The sequence below is a fragment of the Oryctolagus cuniculus genome, chromosome X (genome assembly GCF_964237555.1).
Source record: "Oryctolagus cuniculus chromosome X, mOryCun1.1, whole genome shotgun sequence".
NCBI lineage: Eukaryota > Metazoa > Chordata > Mammalia > Lagomorpha > Leporidae > Oryctolagus > Oryctolagus cuniculus.
Window position 1 is genome coordinate 10,855,812 of NC_091453.1, and position 21,182 is coordinate 10,876,993.

Sequence of the window (21,182 nt, forward strand, 5' to 3'; positions counted from 1 at the left end):
AAATTCAAGTCTAGTCCAAGATGTAACCATTTCAAACACCTGCCAGTCTTAATTATCCAATGTAAGTGGATATACTTCTGTCTCCTTTCAATCTCTCCAAGTATTATTCTATAAGCAATTATGGGAGCTATGAAAGGATTTTTGAGCAGGTGAATGATATGCATATTAATCCAGTCTTCCCCCAGGATGAATTTTCTTTTCTCTTTTTAAAGATTTGCTTATTTATTTGAAAGGTAGAATTACAGAGAGAGAGAGAGAGACAGAGACAGAGAGAGAGACAGAAATATTCCATCTGCTGGTTCACTCTTCAAATGGCTGCAATAGCCAAGGCTGTCAGGCCAAGGCCAGAAATCTGTAACTCCATCTGGGTCTCCAAAGTGGGTGCAGGGGTCCAGGTACTTGGAACATCTTCCACTGTCTTCCCAGGCGCATTAGCAGAGGGCTGAAAAGGAAGTGAAGCCGCCAGGACTCAAATCAGTGCTCATGTGGGATGCTGGCATCACAGGCAACAGCTTAACCAGCTACGCCGCAACGCTGGCCCCTAGGATAAATTTTCTTCTAAGTAAAACTGCTGAGTCAGAGTAGTTGCATTTTTAAGGCTTTTGATACACTTTTTTTTGGATACTAATTGTCAAATTGCCCTCAGAATAGTTGACCACATTTATGCTTTTTTCGTATACTAAATAATTTCCCTCCTTGGCTATTGATATACCATAAACAGTTTTCTTCCTTCTTGCTGTCCAACTAGGTACAACTGGTCAGAGCAGCAGCAAATATTGCAGGGTCCTGAGGATGTCACCTGAGTCCTCAAGGTGAAACAAATGAGCTTGAGTGGTGGTGAGTAATCAAGATCATCTGATCCCAAGATGAATATGCTAATTCACCAGTAAGCTGTTATTACGATCTTTGGACTTTACTAATAGATTTTGAATGACAGGCTCTGCAAAGCAGCTCTTTGTCTTACAAAGTCTGCACTCAGAATCTTTGAATGCTCGGATATTTGGTTTGATCATCTGGCTTACTTTCCTATGGCTGCTGTAACCATTTACTACAAATGAAGTGGCTTAAAACAATATTAATTCGTTATCTTCAAGTTCTGGGCCAGGGTCTTAAGTCTGAAATGTGTGTCACTGACTCAAATCAATGTGTCAGCATGCTTGTGTTTCTGCTGAAGTCTTTAGGGGCGAATTTGTTTCCCAGATTCTAGAGGCTGCCTTCACTCCTTGGCTCATGCCCCGTGTTCTTCCATCTTCAAAGCCAGCAAATGCATCACTCCAGCCTCTGCTTCAGTAGCACATCTTCTTTTCTAAGTCTCCTGCTTCCCTTTTGCACTTAGAAGGCCCCTTGTGATGACATTAGGCCCACCTGGGTAATCCAGGATAATCTCCCTGGCGCAAGCTCTTTAACTTAATCATATCTGTAAAGCCCTTTAGCCATGTGAGACAACATATTCTCGGGTTCTGGGAATCAGGATGTAGAGGCTGTTATTCTGCCTATAACACCTGCCTTATCATAGGCTGGACATGGCGTATCATCTCCAGATATTCTGAACAACACATTGTCTATGATTGTAGTACGTAGTAATAGTATGGAAGCCTACTCTGTGTCAGGTGCAGGCATTATGCTCCGTTTTCAGATAACAGCAGCAGCTTAGAGATGTGGAATGATTTGCCTGAGGTCACAGAGATCCTCTATGGCAGAATGAAGTTTCCAATTCAGAGCCACTGCACGTCAGAGGCCCCGCTCATTGCATGCTGCCTTGATATCTCATCATTTCCCCAGCTCTGTTCATTTTGCTGTTTTTGGATAGCTTTTCATTTAGTTTGTTTGACATTTAATAATATAACCTAGCTAGATAAAAGCTTTTATTAAGTCCCTATAAATCTCATATTTGACTCGTTCAGTAGCTGACAGTGCGGCATGTCATTTACAAAGCACACATTCAAGATGATGTCTTGAAGTGGGCGTTTGGTGCAGCACTTAAGACACCAGTTAAGACACATGCATCCCACCTCACAGTGCTGGGGTTCAATGCCAGGATCCGGCTTCTGACTCTAACTTTCTGCTAATGGAGGCCCTGGGAGGCAGCAGGTGATGGTTGAAGTGATTGGGTCCCTGCCACCCATATGGGTGACCTGGATTGAGTTTCAGGCCAGTCGCTGCTGTTGTAGGCATTTGGGGAGTGAACCAGCAGAGGGAGCTCTTTCAGACTCTCTTCTCCATGAATAATAGGTTCTTCCCCTGCAATACAAGCAGAGGTGAACTCACCAGAAGATTCTCTTCTTTGTGAGTGAAGTTTAAATCTCTGAATAGTTATGGGTGGTGTTGGCGATAAATGACCCTTCCGAAAGCCCTCAAGTTTATCAGCTATCCTACACTGGAAAAAGAGAGCCTAACATTTCAGAAGTCTAAGCTCGTATCTTCATAAATCCTCTCATAGTGTTTGCATCACTACACAAGGTTCTCAACTTTTGTTGTACATTCAAATCACCTGGAAAGCTCTCAAAAACACTGATGCCTGGTTTGCACCCCCTAAACTTTCCAAAGTCCTTGTGTTGCACTCCAAGCCAGAATCATTGTGTTGAAGCAGTGATGATGAAGGGCCTTATTAAGAAATAGATTTTGACCCCCAAACTATCAGCCCCTCTTTTTTCAAGAGTCTCCATTTTGTTTGCATCAAGAGAGAAAAACCCTATTAGAATTTGTGTTCCAAGAAGCTGGCTGTGTAAAAACCTTCAGTATGTCCAAAAGCAATCATATTAAGCACATAATCTACTTTTTTAAAGATTTATTTATTTATTCAAAAGTCAAAGTTACATAGAGAGAGGAGAGGAAGAGAGAGAGAGAGGTCCTCCATCTGATGGTTTGCTCCCCAGATGGCTGCAACAGCCGGAGCTGCGCCGAACCGAAGCCAGGAGCCAGGAGCCAGGAGCCAGGAGCCAGGAGCCAGGAGCTTCTTCCGGATCTCCCACATGGGTGCAGGGGCCCCAGGACTTGGGCCATCTTCTACTGCTTTCCCAGGCCACAGCAGAGAGCTGGATTGGAAGTGGAGCAGCCAGGACTAGAACTGGCGGCATATGGGATGCCGGTGCTTCAGGCCAGCGCGTTAACCTGCTGCGCCACAGCACCGGCCCCATATATAACCCACTAAAGTGTCAAATGGGAGGCTGTGTCGAATGACTCACTAACAGTGCTAGAGGATAACTCTGAAGCTAATGGTTCTCCGCAGAAACCCAGCTTCACTACATGAAGGTACTCTCTTGAGTAAGCAAGCGAGCAAGCAAGGGATAAGCACGGTTTCAAGGAAAAACAAACCTTTATTTCTGCAAAATGGTCTAAATAACCTCACCATTCAGCTATAGGAACTCAAAAAAAGCAAAACCATTGGCAGTGAACCATGGAATTCCCTAGCACATATAAGCAAAATACTGCCATTGCTCAAAAACATTTTTTAAATAAATCTATTGAATTTTCATCATGACTGCGGCCAGCATTGTGGTGTAGCAGGTAAAGCCGTAGCTTGGGGCACCGGCAACCCATATGGGTGCACAGTTCTTGTCCTGGCTGCTCTACTTCCAATCTAGTTCCCTACTGATTGTCTGGAAAGAGCAGCAGCAGATGAACCCAGTACTTGGGCATCTGCTACCCACATGGGAGACCCAGATGAAGCTCCTGGCTCTTGGCCTTGACTTGGCCCAGCCCTGGCCTTTGCAGCTGTCTGGAAAGTGAACCAGCGGATGAAATATCTCTTTCTGTCTCTCCCCTTCTGTGTAATTTTGACTTTCAAATAAATAAAAATCTTTTTTAAAGCAATTAAAAGAGAAATTTTCATCATGACAACTTAATAAGGCCACTCATGAAAATCAGTTACTATGTTATAAAGTCATAATTTTTGGATCCAAAGGTGTATTAACCAGAATTATCATGCACCTATCAAATTTTCACTTATGGTTGTTGCAAAAATTTCAGAAATATCCCCCACTCCCACCCCAAGATGATTGCACTCCTGCTGATATCCAACAAGAATAGAGAGATGGCCTGCTATGGTGAAAGGTTCCTGAAGGACTAGAGATAATCCCTGTGATCTTGACCTTAAACAGAAGATGCCAGGTACCCAAAGCTCTGAAGTCAGTTCTTACAGCAGAATTTCTGCAACTTTGATGTGCAGAAGAACCATGTTTAGATCTTAGTAAACTGCAGTTTCCTGGGCTTCTAATTCATTAGGTCAGAGTAAGGCCCATCAATTCGTGTTTTGAACAAGCTCATAGGCATTACCTGAGGCCCACACTTCCAGTAACACAGTTGTAGAGCAATTGCAAAAATATAGTAAGTACAGTGGTTCACCAGGTGAAGCTGTGAAGATAGCAATACGTGAATATGTAAGTTATATTAAACTTTGAAAATGGTAGAGGAGCAGACATTGATGCAGTGATTAAATCACCTCTTGGGATACCCACAACCCTTATCAGAGTGCCTGATTCAAGTTCCAGCTGTTCTGCTTACAATCCAGTTTGCTACTAATGCATACCCTGGAAGGCATTGGTTAATGGCTCGAGTAGTTGAGTTCTTGCCACCCATGAGGAACACTGGATAGAATTATGGGATCCTGGCTTTGGCCTGGCGTAGTCCTAACTGTTGTAGACATTTGGGGAATGAACCCGCTCATGGAAGACTGATCTCTGTCTCTGTCTCTCTACCTTTCAAATAAAAAATGAAAATAAATTTAAAAAAATTTTAAATGACAGAAATTGTCAAAAGAAGTTAAGCCAATTTGAGGGGACCCCTGCCAGTCAAAGATGGAAAGTTTAAGCATCAATAAGGGTAAGAACTGTAATGGATTGAAACCCATCGAGTATGTTTAAGGCATGAGTTCATAATGCTATCCAAAAACAAGCAAGCCTCATTTATCTGCATTGGAGAACCCAAAAGAATAAATGCATAACTTTGAAAACTGAAAGCAAGAGAAAGTGTCAAGCATTTATCGTACTTTTCCTATACACACTATCCCTCTGGATAATCATATAGTGAAGAAGAGTGTCTTGCCTTAGCATGAGTAATGAATTATCCCTACTTTATAAACTTTAATAACCAGGTCTAGGCACTGTTCATTAACTACTACTAGCACAACAGAAAGGCAGACAACCCAGATGTTATGTACTATTGACAGAAGTAGGTGCAGCATCTATGAAGTAGTCTACTAAGTAAATAGAATCTGTCTTTGATCGCGTCTCTGGATCCAAGACCAATTCACAGGAAATACACAAGTGAAAAAGGAGTATTCTAACACCATGGGGATGTAATCAGCAAATCCTAGACTATAGGAAACTCTGTGGAACAAACTTAATTTCTTTAACCAAAACATTGGGAGAAATATATAGATTAAGTGGAATGTAAAAGACATATCAACCTGTATATTGCATTAATAGAGTCCTAATTCAAAGTACTGTAAAAATTTATGAGATAATTAGAAATTTGAACAAACTGAATGCTATAAAGGAAATATTGTTAATTTGTTTATATATAATGATGGTATTGTGTTATGTTTTCAAGACTTTATTTTAAAAATAGATTTGAAATATTTGTAGATCAAATATGAGCAGTCTTCAGAAGGTTCATGAAAAATGCATATTATGAAAAAAACATGAACAGATTTCAATTTTCTGCACCAAAATAAAGTGACCTTTAAATTCCATGTTCCTCAAACTTTTTCAAGTCCTCCTCCTTACAAAGTCTGTTTTTGGATGTGGGATGCTGTAGATCGGAGGTTCTCAGCTGAGTGTACCTTTCCTCCAAGGTACATGTAGCGACATCTGGAGACATTTTTGCTTGTTATAACTTGGAGGTGGAACTAAAGGCATCTGCTGAATGGAGGCCATGACTGCTGCAAAACATCCTAAAACACACAAGACAGTCCTCCACTGTAGGGGAATGGTCCTACCCTGGCACCCTGATGACCTTGAATGTGTTCACATAGATCACGCAGCCAAAGGCTTGAAGTGCAGTTCATCGGAGCACTGGGAACACCTTGTGATTCTCCGGGCATGTGAAAGGATGGGAGGCTCATCACTCCAAAGCCATTGCCCACTCATCTCCTTAGCATGAGACAGTTTCTAATGGCTTCCTCCCCTCTGTGGAGATATGGGCCTTTCTGCCCTGCCCCTCTCAGTACAGAGCTGTAATCTCTTGCAAGTATTTAGTTTTTGTTCTACAGTGGGTTCCATAGCAGTGGGAGTCAGGGTCTTCTGGCCCCTTTTGTTTCAGTGTTGTTCTTTTTGGTTTGTGGGGCGAGAACCAGGAGAAGCTGGCACCATTGGCTATCGTTTCTTTGACTGTGAACATAGTAATAAATTGTCTGAATCTGAAAGTGATTCATTGTAGTTTCACCAGTCGAATCAGTGAGACCTTGACCTTGCCTTGTCTTATGTGTGTGCTTGACATGCTCAACAAAAAATTATCCAGCCCAAAATGTCAGTAATGCTGAGATTCAAAAGCTTTAGGTGAAGCAAAATTGGTCATGAGCTGCTCACCATTGAAGCTAGGTGGAGAGTACATGAATAGTACAAATGGGAAATTATGTTTTTGGTTACTTTAAATTTTAAGGTTTTATTTTATTTTTAATTGACACATAACTGTACAGATGTATGGGGGTACAATGTGATATGTCCACACATGTATACATTGTATAGGGAATATACTGCTTTGTCTAATTTTGTATATGTTTGAAACTCCACACATACAAATTATATTTTTAGGGGTTGATGCTGTGGCATAGTAGGTTAAGTGTCTACCTGCAGTGCTGGCATTCAATATGGGTGCTGATTTGAGTCTCAGTTGCTCCACTTCCAATCCAGCTCTCTGGTAATGTGCCACTTGGGAGACCTGGAAGAAGCTCCTGGCTCCTGGCTTCAGATTGGCTCAGCTCCAGCCATTGCGGCCATTTGGGGAGTGAACTAGTAGATGGAAGATCTTTCTCTCTCTCTCTTTCTCTCTCTCTCTGTAACTCTGCCTCTCCAATAAATAAATAAACTCTTTTTAAAAATTATATTTTTCAGAAAGATAAATAAGCCAATATTCATAAATGCCAAAACTTTGCTGTCAGACTTCTAGCTCCACTACTCAATTACAAACTGTGTTTTTGAGCAAGTATCCTAACCTCTTTAAGCCTCAGTTTCTTCAAGAATAAGAAAAGGTTCATAATTCCCCTGAGGGTTTTGTGGCAATTGAATACAAGTAAAGTGTTTAGCTGAATGCCCTAAATACTTTAATAGACCTTGCTTTGTTCTTTTGTCTGCTACTTTTATCTTTTATGCTTTGTTTTTCTTGTCTACTTCTGGTTATCTGCACAAGAAATTTTGATACAATTTCTTCTTGAATGATTTCCCTAAAAATGAAGAAGGATCTGGTATGAACTGTTTTGTTCTGAGGGTTTAAAACAGCAACCTCAGGACCCCAGGAGATGGGCAGTTAATTCACTGGTTCTCAACAGGAAGTGATTCTTCCCCACAGGGGACAATTAAAAATGTGACATTTTCGGTTGTCACCACTTGGCAGAGGAGATTACTACTGGTACCTAGTGGGTGCTGCTAAACACCCAACTATGCACAGGATGCCCCTTTTCCCCTGTCTGCAACAAAGAAGTATCTGGCTCAAAATGACAGTAGTACCAAGGTTCAGAAACCCAGGCTCATGTAACCAAAATTCCTTGATGAAACTTTTCCTGGGTAATTAACTTTGTCTCTCTTTGTTCTTCTTACACAACACGTAGAGGTTATTAAAGGCATGCTCAGGAGAAATCATTCAAAATGTGATTACTCTAGCTCCGTGGCCCTAATTTGTTATTCATTTCTTTATGAGAAAAAAATCTAAGTAGTGTTCTGATTTTATTGCCTTTGAGTTTCAAATAGGAAATTCAAAGCATGCACTGATTACCTTCCTAATTAATAGACTATGAAGGCAGGGCATCACTTTATTAACTAGTGGAGAGGATGTAACATCTCCCAACCGTTCCATAGTCTTTGTTACCAACGATTATGCCCATGGGGGAAGGTTGTAATGAAGGGAATTCAGACGGTGCTTCCCACAGACTGTATTTCTGTTGTTGAAATACCCCATCACCATTGAGATGACACCTGGTTACCATGGCATTATTATATGAAAACCATGATGTATAATTTACCCTCCACCCCCTTTCTAGAGTCAGGATACTTGAAGTCAAGCCCACAGTGCTATAGTCACTGAAGGAAAGACTTGGATGAATAGTGGTACTTGTGTACCAACTGTTAAACAATAGTAAGTAAGGCCCTTTCTATGAGGTGCTTTGTGCATTTCAGGGGACAATGGAGTAAAATCGTTTGAGGAGATAAAACGTGGGGAGTGGAATATGTACAGATGTGGAATTGCTTAAGGATCTATGATATGGTTCCTACTTCTTTATTTCTCCCTCACCCAGCTACACTCATTTTATGAAAACTGCCCCCATCCCACAGCCCAGGGAATCATGCTGGGCTACTTGACCAAGACAGCCAAGGCATTGCTTGTGCAGTAGTTCCTTGGATCCCCAGATTCCTTCCCTCAGGACTAAGAACTAAAGCATGGAGACCACGTGGGTCGAGAGCTGAGTCATAGGGCTGTAGGCACAGCATTAAATAGACAAAATGGCCGCCACTGAGACTCAAAGCTACCCGGTTCCTAGCTTTGCTGAGGTCTGCTTTTCAGCAGTGGATTCTACTACATAGTCCTTTGTGTCCTCCCAAGAAATGGACCTGCTGAAGGAGCTAGCTGGATGGATGCTGTGCCTTGCAAGCATACTATCTGTGTCTGAGACATATGTAAACACAGTCCTACGGGAGAAAAGAAGCTGAGAGCTTGTCTACCGTGAAGGGAGGGCCCACTTAGTAGTCATTTGCACTGCATGCCTGAGAGGGTCAAGGGGTGATGTTCTGACCCAGAAACCAGCTCACAGCAAATCTCTTTCCCAGAAATCATACTGTTCTACAAACATCACCTTTTTTTTTTAATTTGAGAGACAGAGATACAGAGAGAGAAATCATCCACTCAGTGGTTCTCTATCCAAATGCTTGCAATGACCAGGGCTGGGCCTTGTTGAAGCTGGGAGCCATGAACTCAATCCAGGTCTCCCACTGAGTGGTAGGGACTCAATTACTTGAGTCATCAGCTGCTGCCTTCCAGGGTGTGCATTAGCAGGAAGCTCAAAGTAGGAGCAGAGCCGGGACTTGAAGGCAGGCACTTCGATGTGGGATGCTAGCGGAATGCCTGCCCCATAGGTGTACCCCACTTGTGATACTTTTATAAGCAGTCTTACTACTCTTTTTGTGTTAATATTTTGAATTATTATGCATATCATAATGTTACCTAATCTTCCTTTGTAACCTGAATATTTATCTCTAATATTGTTAATTAACACACCAACCAAATTTAGGAAGTGTGAATTATACTCCCATGGTCTACAGGGTTTATTTTCTTTTTCTTTTTTTTTTTTTCACAGGCAGAGTTAGACAGTGAGAGAGAGACAAACAGAAAGGTCTTCCTTTTTCCATTGGTTCACCCCCCAAGTGGCTGCTGAGGCCAGCGCTTTGCAGCCGGCGCGCTGCGCCAATCCGAAGCCAGGAGCCAGGTGCTTCCTCCTGGTCTCCCATGAGGCTGCAGGGCCCAAGCACTTGGGCCATCCTCCACTGCACTCCCGGGCCACAGCAGAGAGCTGGCCTGGAAGAGGAGCAACCGGGACAGAACCGGCACCCCAACAGGGACTAGAACCCAGGGTACCGGCGCTGCAGGCGGAGGATTAGCCAAGTGTGCTGCGGCGCCAGCCCCCCAGGGTCTATTTTCTTAAATCATCCTCAACTCACTCAGATGCTTCTGCCTCCACCATTCCACTGAAACTGAGTTATGTTTCCGCGTTAGCGTTTCTTAGTGACTAAGGATGATCTTTTAGGGCGGTATTTTTGATTGGGAGAAATTTTATGCCCCCCAAAGTGTTATTTTACAGTGTTGAGAGACAGTTTTGAGTGTCACATGGGAAGTGCTGCTGGTATCTGGTGGGTAGAAGCTAAGGCGGCTGTTAAACATCCTACAGTGTCACAGGACAGCTCTCTGCAATAAAGAATGTTCTGACCTAACATGTCAGAACAAAGATGTGCCTTTGAGATCAATAACACAATTCAAAATGGGGAAAATATTTAAGTAGACACTTCTCTAAAGAGTATATTACAAATAGCCAACAAGCACACGAAGAATGCTCAATATCATTAGCCATTAAGAAAATGCAAACCAAAATGACAGTTTGATATCACTTCACACCCACTAGCATGGCTATAATATTAATTTTTTAAAACTCAGCGTGACAAGGATTGGTGAGAAGATGGAGAGATTGATGATGAGAATATAAAACAGCGCAGTATCTTTGGAAAACAGTTTGTCACTTTCTCAAAAAAGTGAAAAATAGAGTTACCATTTGACTTACTAGTTTCACTTCTAGGTATATACCCAAGAGAACTGAAAGCGTATGTCCACAAAACTTCTATATGAATGTCATAGCAGCATTATTCCAAATTATAAAAAGTGGGAACAACTCAAATGTCTGTTGACTAATGAATGGAAAAACAACTTGTGGCATATCCACAATGTGGTATATCCATACAATAGAATATTATCTAGACCAAAAATGGAATGAATTACTGGGACATGCCACAACTTGGATGAACTTTGAAAACACATACTAAGTGAAAGAATCCAAACACAAAAGATGATATATTATAGGATACCTCTAATACGCAATGTCCAGAATAGGCAAATCCATGTAACAGAAAGTAGGTTAGTGCTTACCTGAGGCTGAGAGTGTTGGGGGGATGAGGAATCGTTCCTACTCGACACAGAAATTCCTTTGCGGGGTGATGAAGTGTTCTAAAATTAAATTGTGGTGAAGGTTTCATAATCCGATAAATAAACCCAAGAAAGTCCCACATTAAATTGTATACTATACATTGTATCTTTAAAAATGTGTCTTTGAATCTCCTGCGCACCTATCACAAAAGTAGATAGATGCTTGCGAAATATTGCAGTAGACCTGAGTTATGGAAGACAAACATGAAGAGATCTGTGCCTGACTATTAACACTATGCACAAAAAAGAACAGCAGTGATTACCTTAAGCCGCCGCCAAGTGGGTCAACCTGCAGAACTAAGCAATGCTTTCCATTTCCTCTAAGAGTGCTCGGAATGCCTCTGGCTAGTGGGTAAACAACTCTGAGAATGCCCGGGCACTTGTGCTCCCACCACTTGAATTTCCAAGAATTAACGGATCTTTTCTTGAGACCTGTTTATGCCTGTTACACTTGTGATTTATAATTATATAATTTGATCAAATATTGTATGAGCCTATAAAACGATGCAAAAAAGTTGTTTTTAAGAAACTAGGCTGGCGTTGTGGCATAGCGGGATAAGCTGCCACCTGCAAAGCCTGCATCCCATGTGGACGCCAGTTCGAGTCCTGGCTGCTCCACTTCTGATCCAGCTCCCTACTAATGCACCTGGGAAAGCAGCAAAAGATGGCTCAAGTGCTTGGGCCCCTGCACCCATGTGAGAGACCCAGAAGTTCCTGACTCCTGGCTTTGGCCTGGCCCAGCCTGTTGTGGCCATTTGGGAAGTGAACCAGCAGATGGAAGATCTCTCTCTCTGTCTCTCTGTCTCTCCCTCTCTCTCTATAACTCTGACTTTCAAATAAATAAGTCTATCTAAAAAGAAATGAAATTGCTTTCAAAAGAAACATATGATTATATGACTTAAAAATTGCTGTTGAGAGGCAGGCATTTGGTCCAATGGTTAAGCTACTACTTGAAACACCCGCATCTCATATCAGAGTACCTGGATTCAAGTCCTGGCTCTGCTCCTAGTTCCAGTTTCTTATTAATGTGGAGCCTGAGAGGCAGCTAATAATGATGTGATTGGGCCCCTTACACCCATGTGAGAGACCCAGATTGAGTTCTGGGCTCCTGGCTTTGGCTTGGCCCAGCCCTTGCTGTTATAGGCATTTAGGGACTGAACCATCAGAGATTTCTCTCTCTTCTCTCTCTCTCCCCATTTCCACATAAGCTAACTAAATATTTTGGGAAAATTATTTTTAATTTCTGTTGAACTGCTTGAGGGCAAGACAACTGTAAAAGCTAGGGGGAGAAAAATCACAAAAAAAACTAGGATTCTATACCTAGCGTGTTTTGAAAGTATCTTAGGCTTTAACTTCAATTAGAATAAACCAAAAATGGAAATAACAGGCAATGTGTATGTGTCTGCCTAATGAAAAAAGATAACACAGAGCTCTAATCAGTGGTCTAATCAAAAGATTGGCAAATTAATAATACAGGTATATTTTAAATTTAAGTAAAATGTTTAATGTATGTATCTATCATTTTTAAATGATTCCTCATTATGACTATTTTATTTTTCAATGAACTGATCTACTAGTCCCCATTATATATGATAAGAAGGCTCCTACTATGCTTCCTAGTGATTACAACTCTCTGTTACCTTGTATAATGGAGAAAACTCTACAAAGCTCTTTTATTAATTCTCCATTTCTTTTGCCTTGAATTCTTTCTGTGGTATTTAAGAAAGCCCTTAAATTGTCATCCTAAGGAAAGGTGTATTAGTCCCATGGGTAAGAGTTTATGAGGCAGATATGTGACAAAGTCTTACCAATTTTGCTCAGTGGCTGGTCCAGCTCTTGCCCCCTGAGAAAAAGTAGGAAGCATTGTAGAATGGTGAGCCTACAGTCTGTGATGTCTGCAAGCGAGTCCCACCTGGTCTTCAGACATTGGAAACATAAAACAACCCTAGAAGCTTGGCACCATTTTGGGTGCAGAGCCTTGTGAATAATGATTACAATATCTTTGTCGGTGGTATTAATGATAATGTCAACAATGTAGAGGCTGGAGTCAAGTTGAAATTGGTCCACCCAACATTAATCCATACCTCAAAGATTAGGTTGACAGATGTCCTTCAACTGAGGACTAGATAAAGAAATTATGGTATGTATAAACTATGGAATACTACACAGCAGTTAAAATGAAATATTTTCATTTGCAAGAAAATGGGTGGAACTGGAAACCATTATACTTAGTGAAATAAGCCAGTCACAAAAAGACAATACCATATGGTCTCTCTGATGTGTGAAAACTAATAGAGTACCTAAAATGTCATCTATAGGAGTGAAACTGACAATGTGAGATGCATTAATTTTGAACAGTCCTTGCCTTGACTGTTGAGGAACATTATTTTTTTTGCTTGTTTGTTTTGTTTTTCTCTTCATACTAATCGGTGAACTCTCTACTTAGTCTAGGGTTAATTTTATGAGTATAAGAATTAACTGAAAAATTGATCTCTGTGAAAAGTAAGAATGGGAAAGGAAGAGGGAGGAGGAAGAAAGGTGGGAGTATGGGTAGGAGGGAGGAGGGTGGGGAATCATCGTGTTCTCTATCTGTATATATTCAATGCATGAAGTCATAGTCCTTAAACAAAATAAAATAATAATAATAAAAAGATTGGGTTGAAACCCATTCATTCTCCTGGATGACCTAGAGGTGATACTAGATGGAAAAATACAGGACTCTCCTTGGGCAAGTAGGATACAGAATTGTGATTTGAATTCCTTTTTACTCATTCAAGATAGCCATACATCTAAGATGAATAATCTATACTCTTCAAGACTATTGGGGCCGTTGCTGTGGCACAGCAGGTTAATCCTGCACTTGTAGTGCCGGCATCTCACATGGGCTCAAGTTCTAGTCCTGGCTACTCCTCTTCTGATTCAACTCCCTGCTAATGTGCCTGGGAAAGTAGTGGAGGAGGGCCCTGCACCCGTGTGGGAGACCTGAAAGAAGTTCCTGGCTCCTGGCTTTGGATCAGCCCAGCTCCAGCCATTGTGGCCATTTAGGGAGTGGACCAGTGGATGGAAGACCTCTTTGTCTCTCCTTCTTACTGTCTGTAACTTTATCTGTTAAATAAATAAATATCTTTAAAAAAAAGACTATAGGGATGGGTTTTTGGGAAACTCACATCCCATATTTGAATGCCTAGGTTCAAGTCCCAACTCATGACTCAAGTGCTTGGGTCCTGACGTAGGGTGGGAGGTATCACTATGCTCCTAAATCTGTATATATGAAAGATGAAATTTGTTCACCTTATATAAATAAAAATTATTTTTAAAAGTTCATAGAAATGCATATTATGAAAAATCTGTTTATGGATTTCACCGTTTTTGCAGAAAAATAAATTTAGTTTTTAATTCTAAAAGCAACAAACAAATATTTAGGTCCCTGCCACTCTTGTGGGCTACTAGGATTGAGTTCCAAGATCCTGGCTTCAGCGTCTGGGGAATGAACCAACAGATGGGAGTGCTTTCTCTCTGTCTCCGTCTTTCAAATAAATAAGGTAAAAGAATGAATATGTAGGGCAAATTCTTGAAGATTATCTTTAAATATGAAGGTACTACAAAAAATTCTAATCATGTTGGTATTTGCTTTCAGAAGACAGCATCATTTAAATTCTTCCATGCTTGTATTTATGGCATAATGGAGCCAAGGAAAACAGATTTGAAATGTTATTTTTCTCTTTGTCCTGGACAATACTTTCTAATTTTAAAAATTTCCTTTCCTTATCAGAGAGAGAAGGAGGGAGGGAGGGAGGGAAGGAGGGAGGGAGAGAGAGAGAAAGAAAGAGAGAGAGAGGAAATGAATTTGTAGTGCATGGAACAACAAAGAGAACTTTAAAATGTTCTAGTACTTGGGGTGCAATTGAAATAAAGACTATATTTTCTCACTTTGCAGCCTCATTGTGAGAATGGGAAAAATTAGTTGTATGCCAATTCCACTATTTTCTTTATCCCATTGTATTGGAAAGCTGACTCTGAGTCCTTGAGAATAAAGAACAAAAATGAGACAAAACACTAAGCCTACTTTTCTCCCCATTGTCCCCAGCCCTCAGAAGACCAGGGAACCCCTAGTTTGACACGAGGCCCTCTCTCCACATGTTTTTGCATGTAAGTGGGCCATTTCCATGAGCTGAGGAACAATTAGGGAATGAGTGTTCACCGGGAGTGCCTTAGGGGAACACAGAGGGTGGGGATCTACTATAGAGAGAGAGGTTAGTGCGCTCCAGAGAGCAGAATTCAGAGTCAGCTTGTGCTGTACCCGTCAATGTTCAGAAAGAGCAATAGCAGCGGAGCAGCCCATGGGAGCAGTTACACATTTGCTGATTGAGTTAAGAGCACGTGAGACTCTTGAATCAGCCTACAACCATTTCCAAGGGAGACAAAGATTGTCCAGTTAGCTGAAGATTGGGCAAATACATTCCTGTTCCTGTAATATTAGAGTTCACGTGTAGAAATTACAGAGATGAGGAGAGAGAAGGCCTAATGATGTTTTGGAACATAAAGTAAAAATATATGGGCCAGTGTATTGGCACAGTGGGTTAAGCCACTGCTTGGGACCATGTCCCGTATTCAAGTGCCAGGTCTAGTCCTGGCCTCTTCACTTCCAATGCAGGTTCCTGCTAATACACCTGAGAAAGCAGTGGAGGATGGCCTGAGTACTTGGATCCCTGCCAACCACATATAGGAGACCAGGATGGAGTTCCTGGCTCCTGGCTTTGGCTGGGCCCTGGCTGTTGTAGCCATTTGGGGAGTAAACCAGTGGATAGGAGATATCTCTCTGTCTTTCTCTGTCTCTCTTGCTCTTTCAAATAAACACATTTTTTTAAAAAAGGAAAAATATAAGATCTGCTTTTCAGTGACTTACTAATATCTAAATAGTAAATTAGTTCTAGTTTGTTTAATAAAAACTAAATATTTAATACACACTTACATTGTCTGTTTATTTTCTTTATTTATGCCTGCAGGCTGGAAATCTTCCTTAAAGAAGATAAGGAAGCAATAAATCATATTTTTTAAAGCTTACTGATAAATTGAGGGATTGGGTTTTATTTTTGCTAAAAAGGCATTAATGTTTGATGTTGGCCAGTCCTGGCAAGCTGTAAGAAACAACCTTATTTAAGGATTTAGAAATGCAAGTGCCATTCTTCTCTACACAGCCAGAGATTCGCTCTTCTGTCCTATTTATTACCTAGAACCAGCGCAAAGCCTAGCAGAAGTGCTCAACATAGCGTTCAAGGACTGTTGAAGCTAACTGATGACTGGTGCCCCCAGAAAGCAACATGCTTGCCACTGAGCTCCCCCTCCTGCAGGAGCCAGCAGATTTTGTTTCGAAACCCTCAGGCCAGATTACAATTCCACTCTTCCCACCTGAATGTCTAGGAGGCATCTCCTCGTGTAAACAGGAAGCCCTTATCTCACCATGAAGACTTGGCAGCAAAGACTGGTAAAGGGAAAAGAAAAAAATGGAAGATATGTTTTCCGTGCCTATTGTAGAAGATAGGAGTCTGCTTCTGAGTGCTATCTTGAAAGAACTGTCTGTGGTAGTGAATCAGCAGACATGTATCAGGCTCCTTACTGTGTGCTAGGCTCAAGGCAGTACCCACAAGAGAACCCCATCCAGGGAATCACAGGGTTTAGAGGAAGAAGCAAAAGGTTTGAAATAAGATATTCAGTTAGTCAAAAATTCAGTGTGAACGTATTTTATGCTACCAATTTATTTTATGATCCAGAGGAGAGGAAGCTAAATCAGTAGTAGTATAAAATGATTTTACAGAGAACTTTGAAATAGCAGAAGGGTTGCTAGAAATAACTAGGCTAACCACATTATTTCCTACAAGAGGACCTTAGGGGATCCCTGTTTTAATGAATAAATAAAAATGATGTGTAATTATCATATCAATTGCTTGCATCTAAGTGTGCCTCTGGAGTTATTTGATGATGCTCAAAAATCTTTGGTCTCTGAAGTGCGTTTAACAGTCTCCTTGACTCTTATCTATATTATTAATTTCCAGATGAAAGTTAACTTGGTACTATGCAAATGAAGAGACTTCAAATGAATTAGATTTTACTGCAAAATTTTAAATTCATATTACTTGTAATGGAACTGCGGTGTATTTTGAGGACACATGTCAACATATCTAAAAGACATTATGCTTTAAAGCAGTGTTAGTCAATAGAGCTTCCTGTGATTATGGAATATTCTGTATCTGCACTGTTCAAACAGGGTAGCCACTAGTCACATGGAGCAACTGAGCACTTGACATGTGGTTAGTATGACTGCAGAATTTTAATTGATTTAAATTTAAGCTGACCTATATGGTTAGTGACTATCTTATTCAATGATAGTATAAATTTAAAGAAAAAGTGAAATTTAATATTAGGAATCTGAATTCCAGCTCTACCATTAGTATCTGGGACAATTCACTTAACCTCTGGGAGCTTCAATTTTCTCATGTGAGAATGAGAATATAAATAATATCTACCCCCACAGCATCTGGGTGAAAGGAAATAAGATAGTGTTTGAGATAGTCTTTGTTTCCAAAGAGATGCCAACCAAATGTAAAATTAAATATGCAGAAAATAAATAACCAACTCTATCATTTAAAGGAAGTTTCTATTCCCTGAGAACTCTAAAATATTAAATTCATAATTATCCTCAACTTTCAGATACAGTGTTTAATGACAGTGTGCTTGTACTATTAGCTAGTAACGCCAATAGTAATAGGCAGAAATGGTCATGTGTCAGCTTGCGGTTATCAGTATATGGTGCATAAAGGGGCTGGCAGGGGCCAGCATTGTGCTGTAGCAAGTAAAGCTGCTGCTTGTGATACTGCCATCCCATATGGGTGCCATTTCCAATCCCGGCTGCTCCACTTCTGACCCAGCTCCCTGCTAATGTGCCTGGGGAAAAGCAGTGGAAGATGGCCCAAGTGCTTGGGCTCCTGCTACCCTTTTGGGAGACCTGGAAGAAGCTCCTGGCTTCAGCTTGGCCCCAGCGCTGGCTGTTGTGGCCATTTTGGGAGAGAACCAGCAGATGGAGGATATCTTTGTAACTCTAATTTTCAAATAAAGAAAGAAAAAAAATCCTTTTTTTTTTTTTAAAAAAAGGGGGGGGACTGGCAGTCAGAAAGTTAAATTTATAGCAGTTGAGATCTCCTGTGTAAGAAAGGTATTGCATGCTGAGAACTGAAAAGCATGATAAAAATGTTAATGACATCACTGTTTCATTATTACAATTAAGAATGTAGTACGTTTTCATTGTCTAAGGAGGTTAAATAGACCATTCCATTTAACTGGGAGAAATCGAAGCACAAATTAGCAGGATAGGTGAGTGCTCGAGAGCTTGAGCCCCCACCTCACTTTTATTTAACACACTCACATGAAATAAGGCATGGGAAGTACTTAGCACAAGGCATGCCATCCACTGAAGACTAAAACATGCTAGTCATGATTGTGAGTACAAGTGATATTATTAGGAGACCGTGAAATTAGAGGCCTTTGTTTATTTTTTTAATTCACTGACAGTAGAGGAGTCCAGAGTGATATTTGCACAGATTTAATTCTGCATGACTGGAGCATAGAAAGATCATCTCAGTTTTTTTATAACTGTACCCGTCAAGAACTAAATCTGGTACAGAGGCATGAATCAATGAGTGATGATATAAATGTCTCCTGATTCCCCTGTTAAGTAAAGATTAAAAGAAACCATTGTTTTGGGGCTGGCGCTGTGGCATATGCTGAGCTCCCACCTGTGGTGCCAGCATCCCGTTTGTGCACCGGTTCATATCCTGGCTGCTCCTCTTCCCATCCAGGTCTCTGCTATGGCCTGGGAATGCAGTGGAAAATGACCCAAGAATGTGGGCCCCTGCATCCGAATGGGAGACCTGGAAGAAACTCCTGGCTCTTGGCTTCGAATTGGCCCAACTCTGGCTATTGTGGCCATATAGGGAGTGAACCAGCAGATGGAAGACCTCTTTTTCTCTCTACCTTTGCCTCTGCTTCTCTCTAACTCTGCCTTTCAAATAAAAAAAAATTTTTTTTAAAAAAGAAACCATTGTTTTGGACTAAGCTCTTGCACTAGGCCCCCAAAAGACCAGGCTAAAAATCAAAATGGAGACTACTCACGCTACAGGTCCACATCACCAAGCTGTTTATCTGACCTGCTGAGAAATCAAAATTAGAGCCAAAGTTCTCAAACAGGCCAGTTTCCATTGGCATGATAATGAAGTTCCCTCTGTTTTAATCCTTACACCGAAAAAGGTAACTGAAGTAACCTGATGTTAACTAATTAGTTACTTTTTTTCACTCTGTCCCTGCCTTACAAGGAAAATCACTTTTTAGTGCTTGTTTCTGCTTTCTTCAGCCCTTTCCTCTCTATGATACTTACCTCCTCTTCTCAGCTCACTGGGACACTTACTCTATTTTATGGAATGAAGGGTTACCTGATTACAGAATCAAAAATCAAGCCAATTAAGATCTTTATGTTACTGTGATTTTGTCCTCTGGCATGCCATTAACATGATCTGGTAAAACACATGGGCCTTCAATATGCAGATTTCTCCAAATATGAGATCACATAGAGGGGACCGAGAAAGGGATCAGTTGGGGGAAATGCTCTATCTGTCATGTAGCTCTAGCGTCCACTAGGTAAGGCCCCAGAATACTCTTCGGGGAATGTGGTGCTTCACCCAGGCATCCATGCCCATCCCAAAGGGCATGGGAAGGCTCCGAAGGAGTGCTGCAGTCACAGGCAAGTGTGCGCAGAGCAGGTGTCCCGAGGCCTGAGAACCCACTCCCAGGGTGGTGGCGTGAAATTCACCTCACTGTTCGGCGAAGAAATTACATCGTTACTGGGAAGCTCCCTCTGGCTTCAAATCTCTTCAGAGCACCTGGAGTCCCTCTTGTCACTTGGTCCCACTGCCTACACTTTCTCCCTCTAGAAGAACTCTTACAGTTTAATGGGGCACTCGCTGTCCTCTGTAAAAGACCATGTGCATATTGTCACTTATGTGACAGTTGCATAAGTAGAATTCAGAAATAGATGTTCTAATCAGGATTCTGTGACATCTCTACTAGGAGAATTTCTCCCACTATAGGATAATAAACATTCTGTGAGAACATTTCTCCAGGGCCCTTGAACTCCCACAGCTTCATCCTTTGCCTTGAACTATCTACATTTCCTTGCATTGATTTGACTATATTTTTTTTTAGAAAGCAAATTTGTTCCTATCATTTAACTCTACTCAGGGAGCTTACCTACTTTGTAAGGGGATACAGAAATATAGATTAGCCACAATTTCTTTTTTTTTTTCATTTTTATGATCTGAAGATGGAGAGAATAACGTTTCCATTGTTAGTACTCTATTAATTGGCACAGGTCTGCTCCATTTGCAGACACCTAGGACCTGATGCTTCCAACTGACTTTGATATTCAGAGGCAAAAATTGACAAAGAAAGCATCGACATTACCTTGCGTAAGAATTTGGGAGTGCAGTTGTCCCTGGTATCTTCTTCCATGGTGCCTTCCTGGTGGCAGCCCACCATGTCCTTCTCTTCTCTGGGATCCTCTTCCCTTTGGAGCCCTTTTAAGGTTTCGTTCTGGGCACTTGGCCAAAGGTCAAGCCAGCTCCCTGTGCCCAGTGCTTGGAGATAAGCTTGGAGGAGATAGGAGTGCCCCAGTTATGGAGTAAGCAGAGATTCAAGTTCCTGGGTGCTCCTCCTCTGTGTGCCACAAGCCTCCACTTGTCCCTCTAGGCTGTCGTTCGTTGACAATTGCTGTGCTCCAGACTGGGACTGGTGCTCTGATGGCCTGTTGTGTGGGGACAGGCAGGTTGTGGTGAAAGCTGCGGTTGTGAAAAAGGCCATTGTTTAATCTACCCTGTCCCTCCCTGGAGCTATGGCAACAAATTCCGTTGGTGAATTAACTATGTCATTGTCCGCTGGCTCAACCGATTATGCTCCCGGAATGACAAACATTTCTCTTGCTTTTTTTTTTCCAAGATAAAAAGTGGTCAAGATCTCAAAGTGTTAAGTACAACTCAGCACTTCCTTTGAGTAGGAGAATAAGGATGGAGAAAATAAATCTTTCTCACACACTTTAATTCTAGTGTACATTTTCTTTCTTCTAAGGAGCCATTCTCACCACTATTGATAATGAATTTGTACATTTTAACAATGCGGGGTCTTCATAATCTGTGCTAAGATAATGTCCCCACAGATAACCGTGTCAGTTTCTTTAACTC

The 21,182-nt window shown here is 41.3% G+C and overlaps 1 protein-coding gene across 4 annotated transcripts in view; it reads right to left on the bottom strand.

Annotated features, from left to right (window-relative positions):
- Positions 1–20,761, bottom strand: part of PCYT1B (phosphate cytidylyltransferase 1B, choline) — a 123,564-nt gene extending 102,803 nt beyond the window's left edge. The window contains exons 1-2 of one of the 4 annotated variants that reach the window (XM_051827647.2): positions 20,410–20,761; positions 10,843–10,920 (exon numbers count right to left, since the gene is read on the bottom strand). In XM_051827647.2, coding sequence (XP_051683607.1) covers positions 10,843–10,920; positions 20,410–20,484 — 153 coding nt within the window. In that variant the 5' untranslated portion in view covers positions 20,485–20,761. The remainder of the gene's footprint in view (positions 1–10,842; positions 10,921–20,409) is intronic. The other 3 variants (XM_008272466.4, XM_070067216.1, XM_008272468.4) reach the window with 3 other exon arrangements.
- Positions 20,762–21,182: the final 421 nt, after the last annotated feature.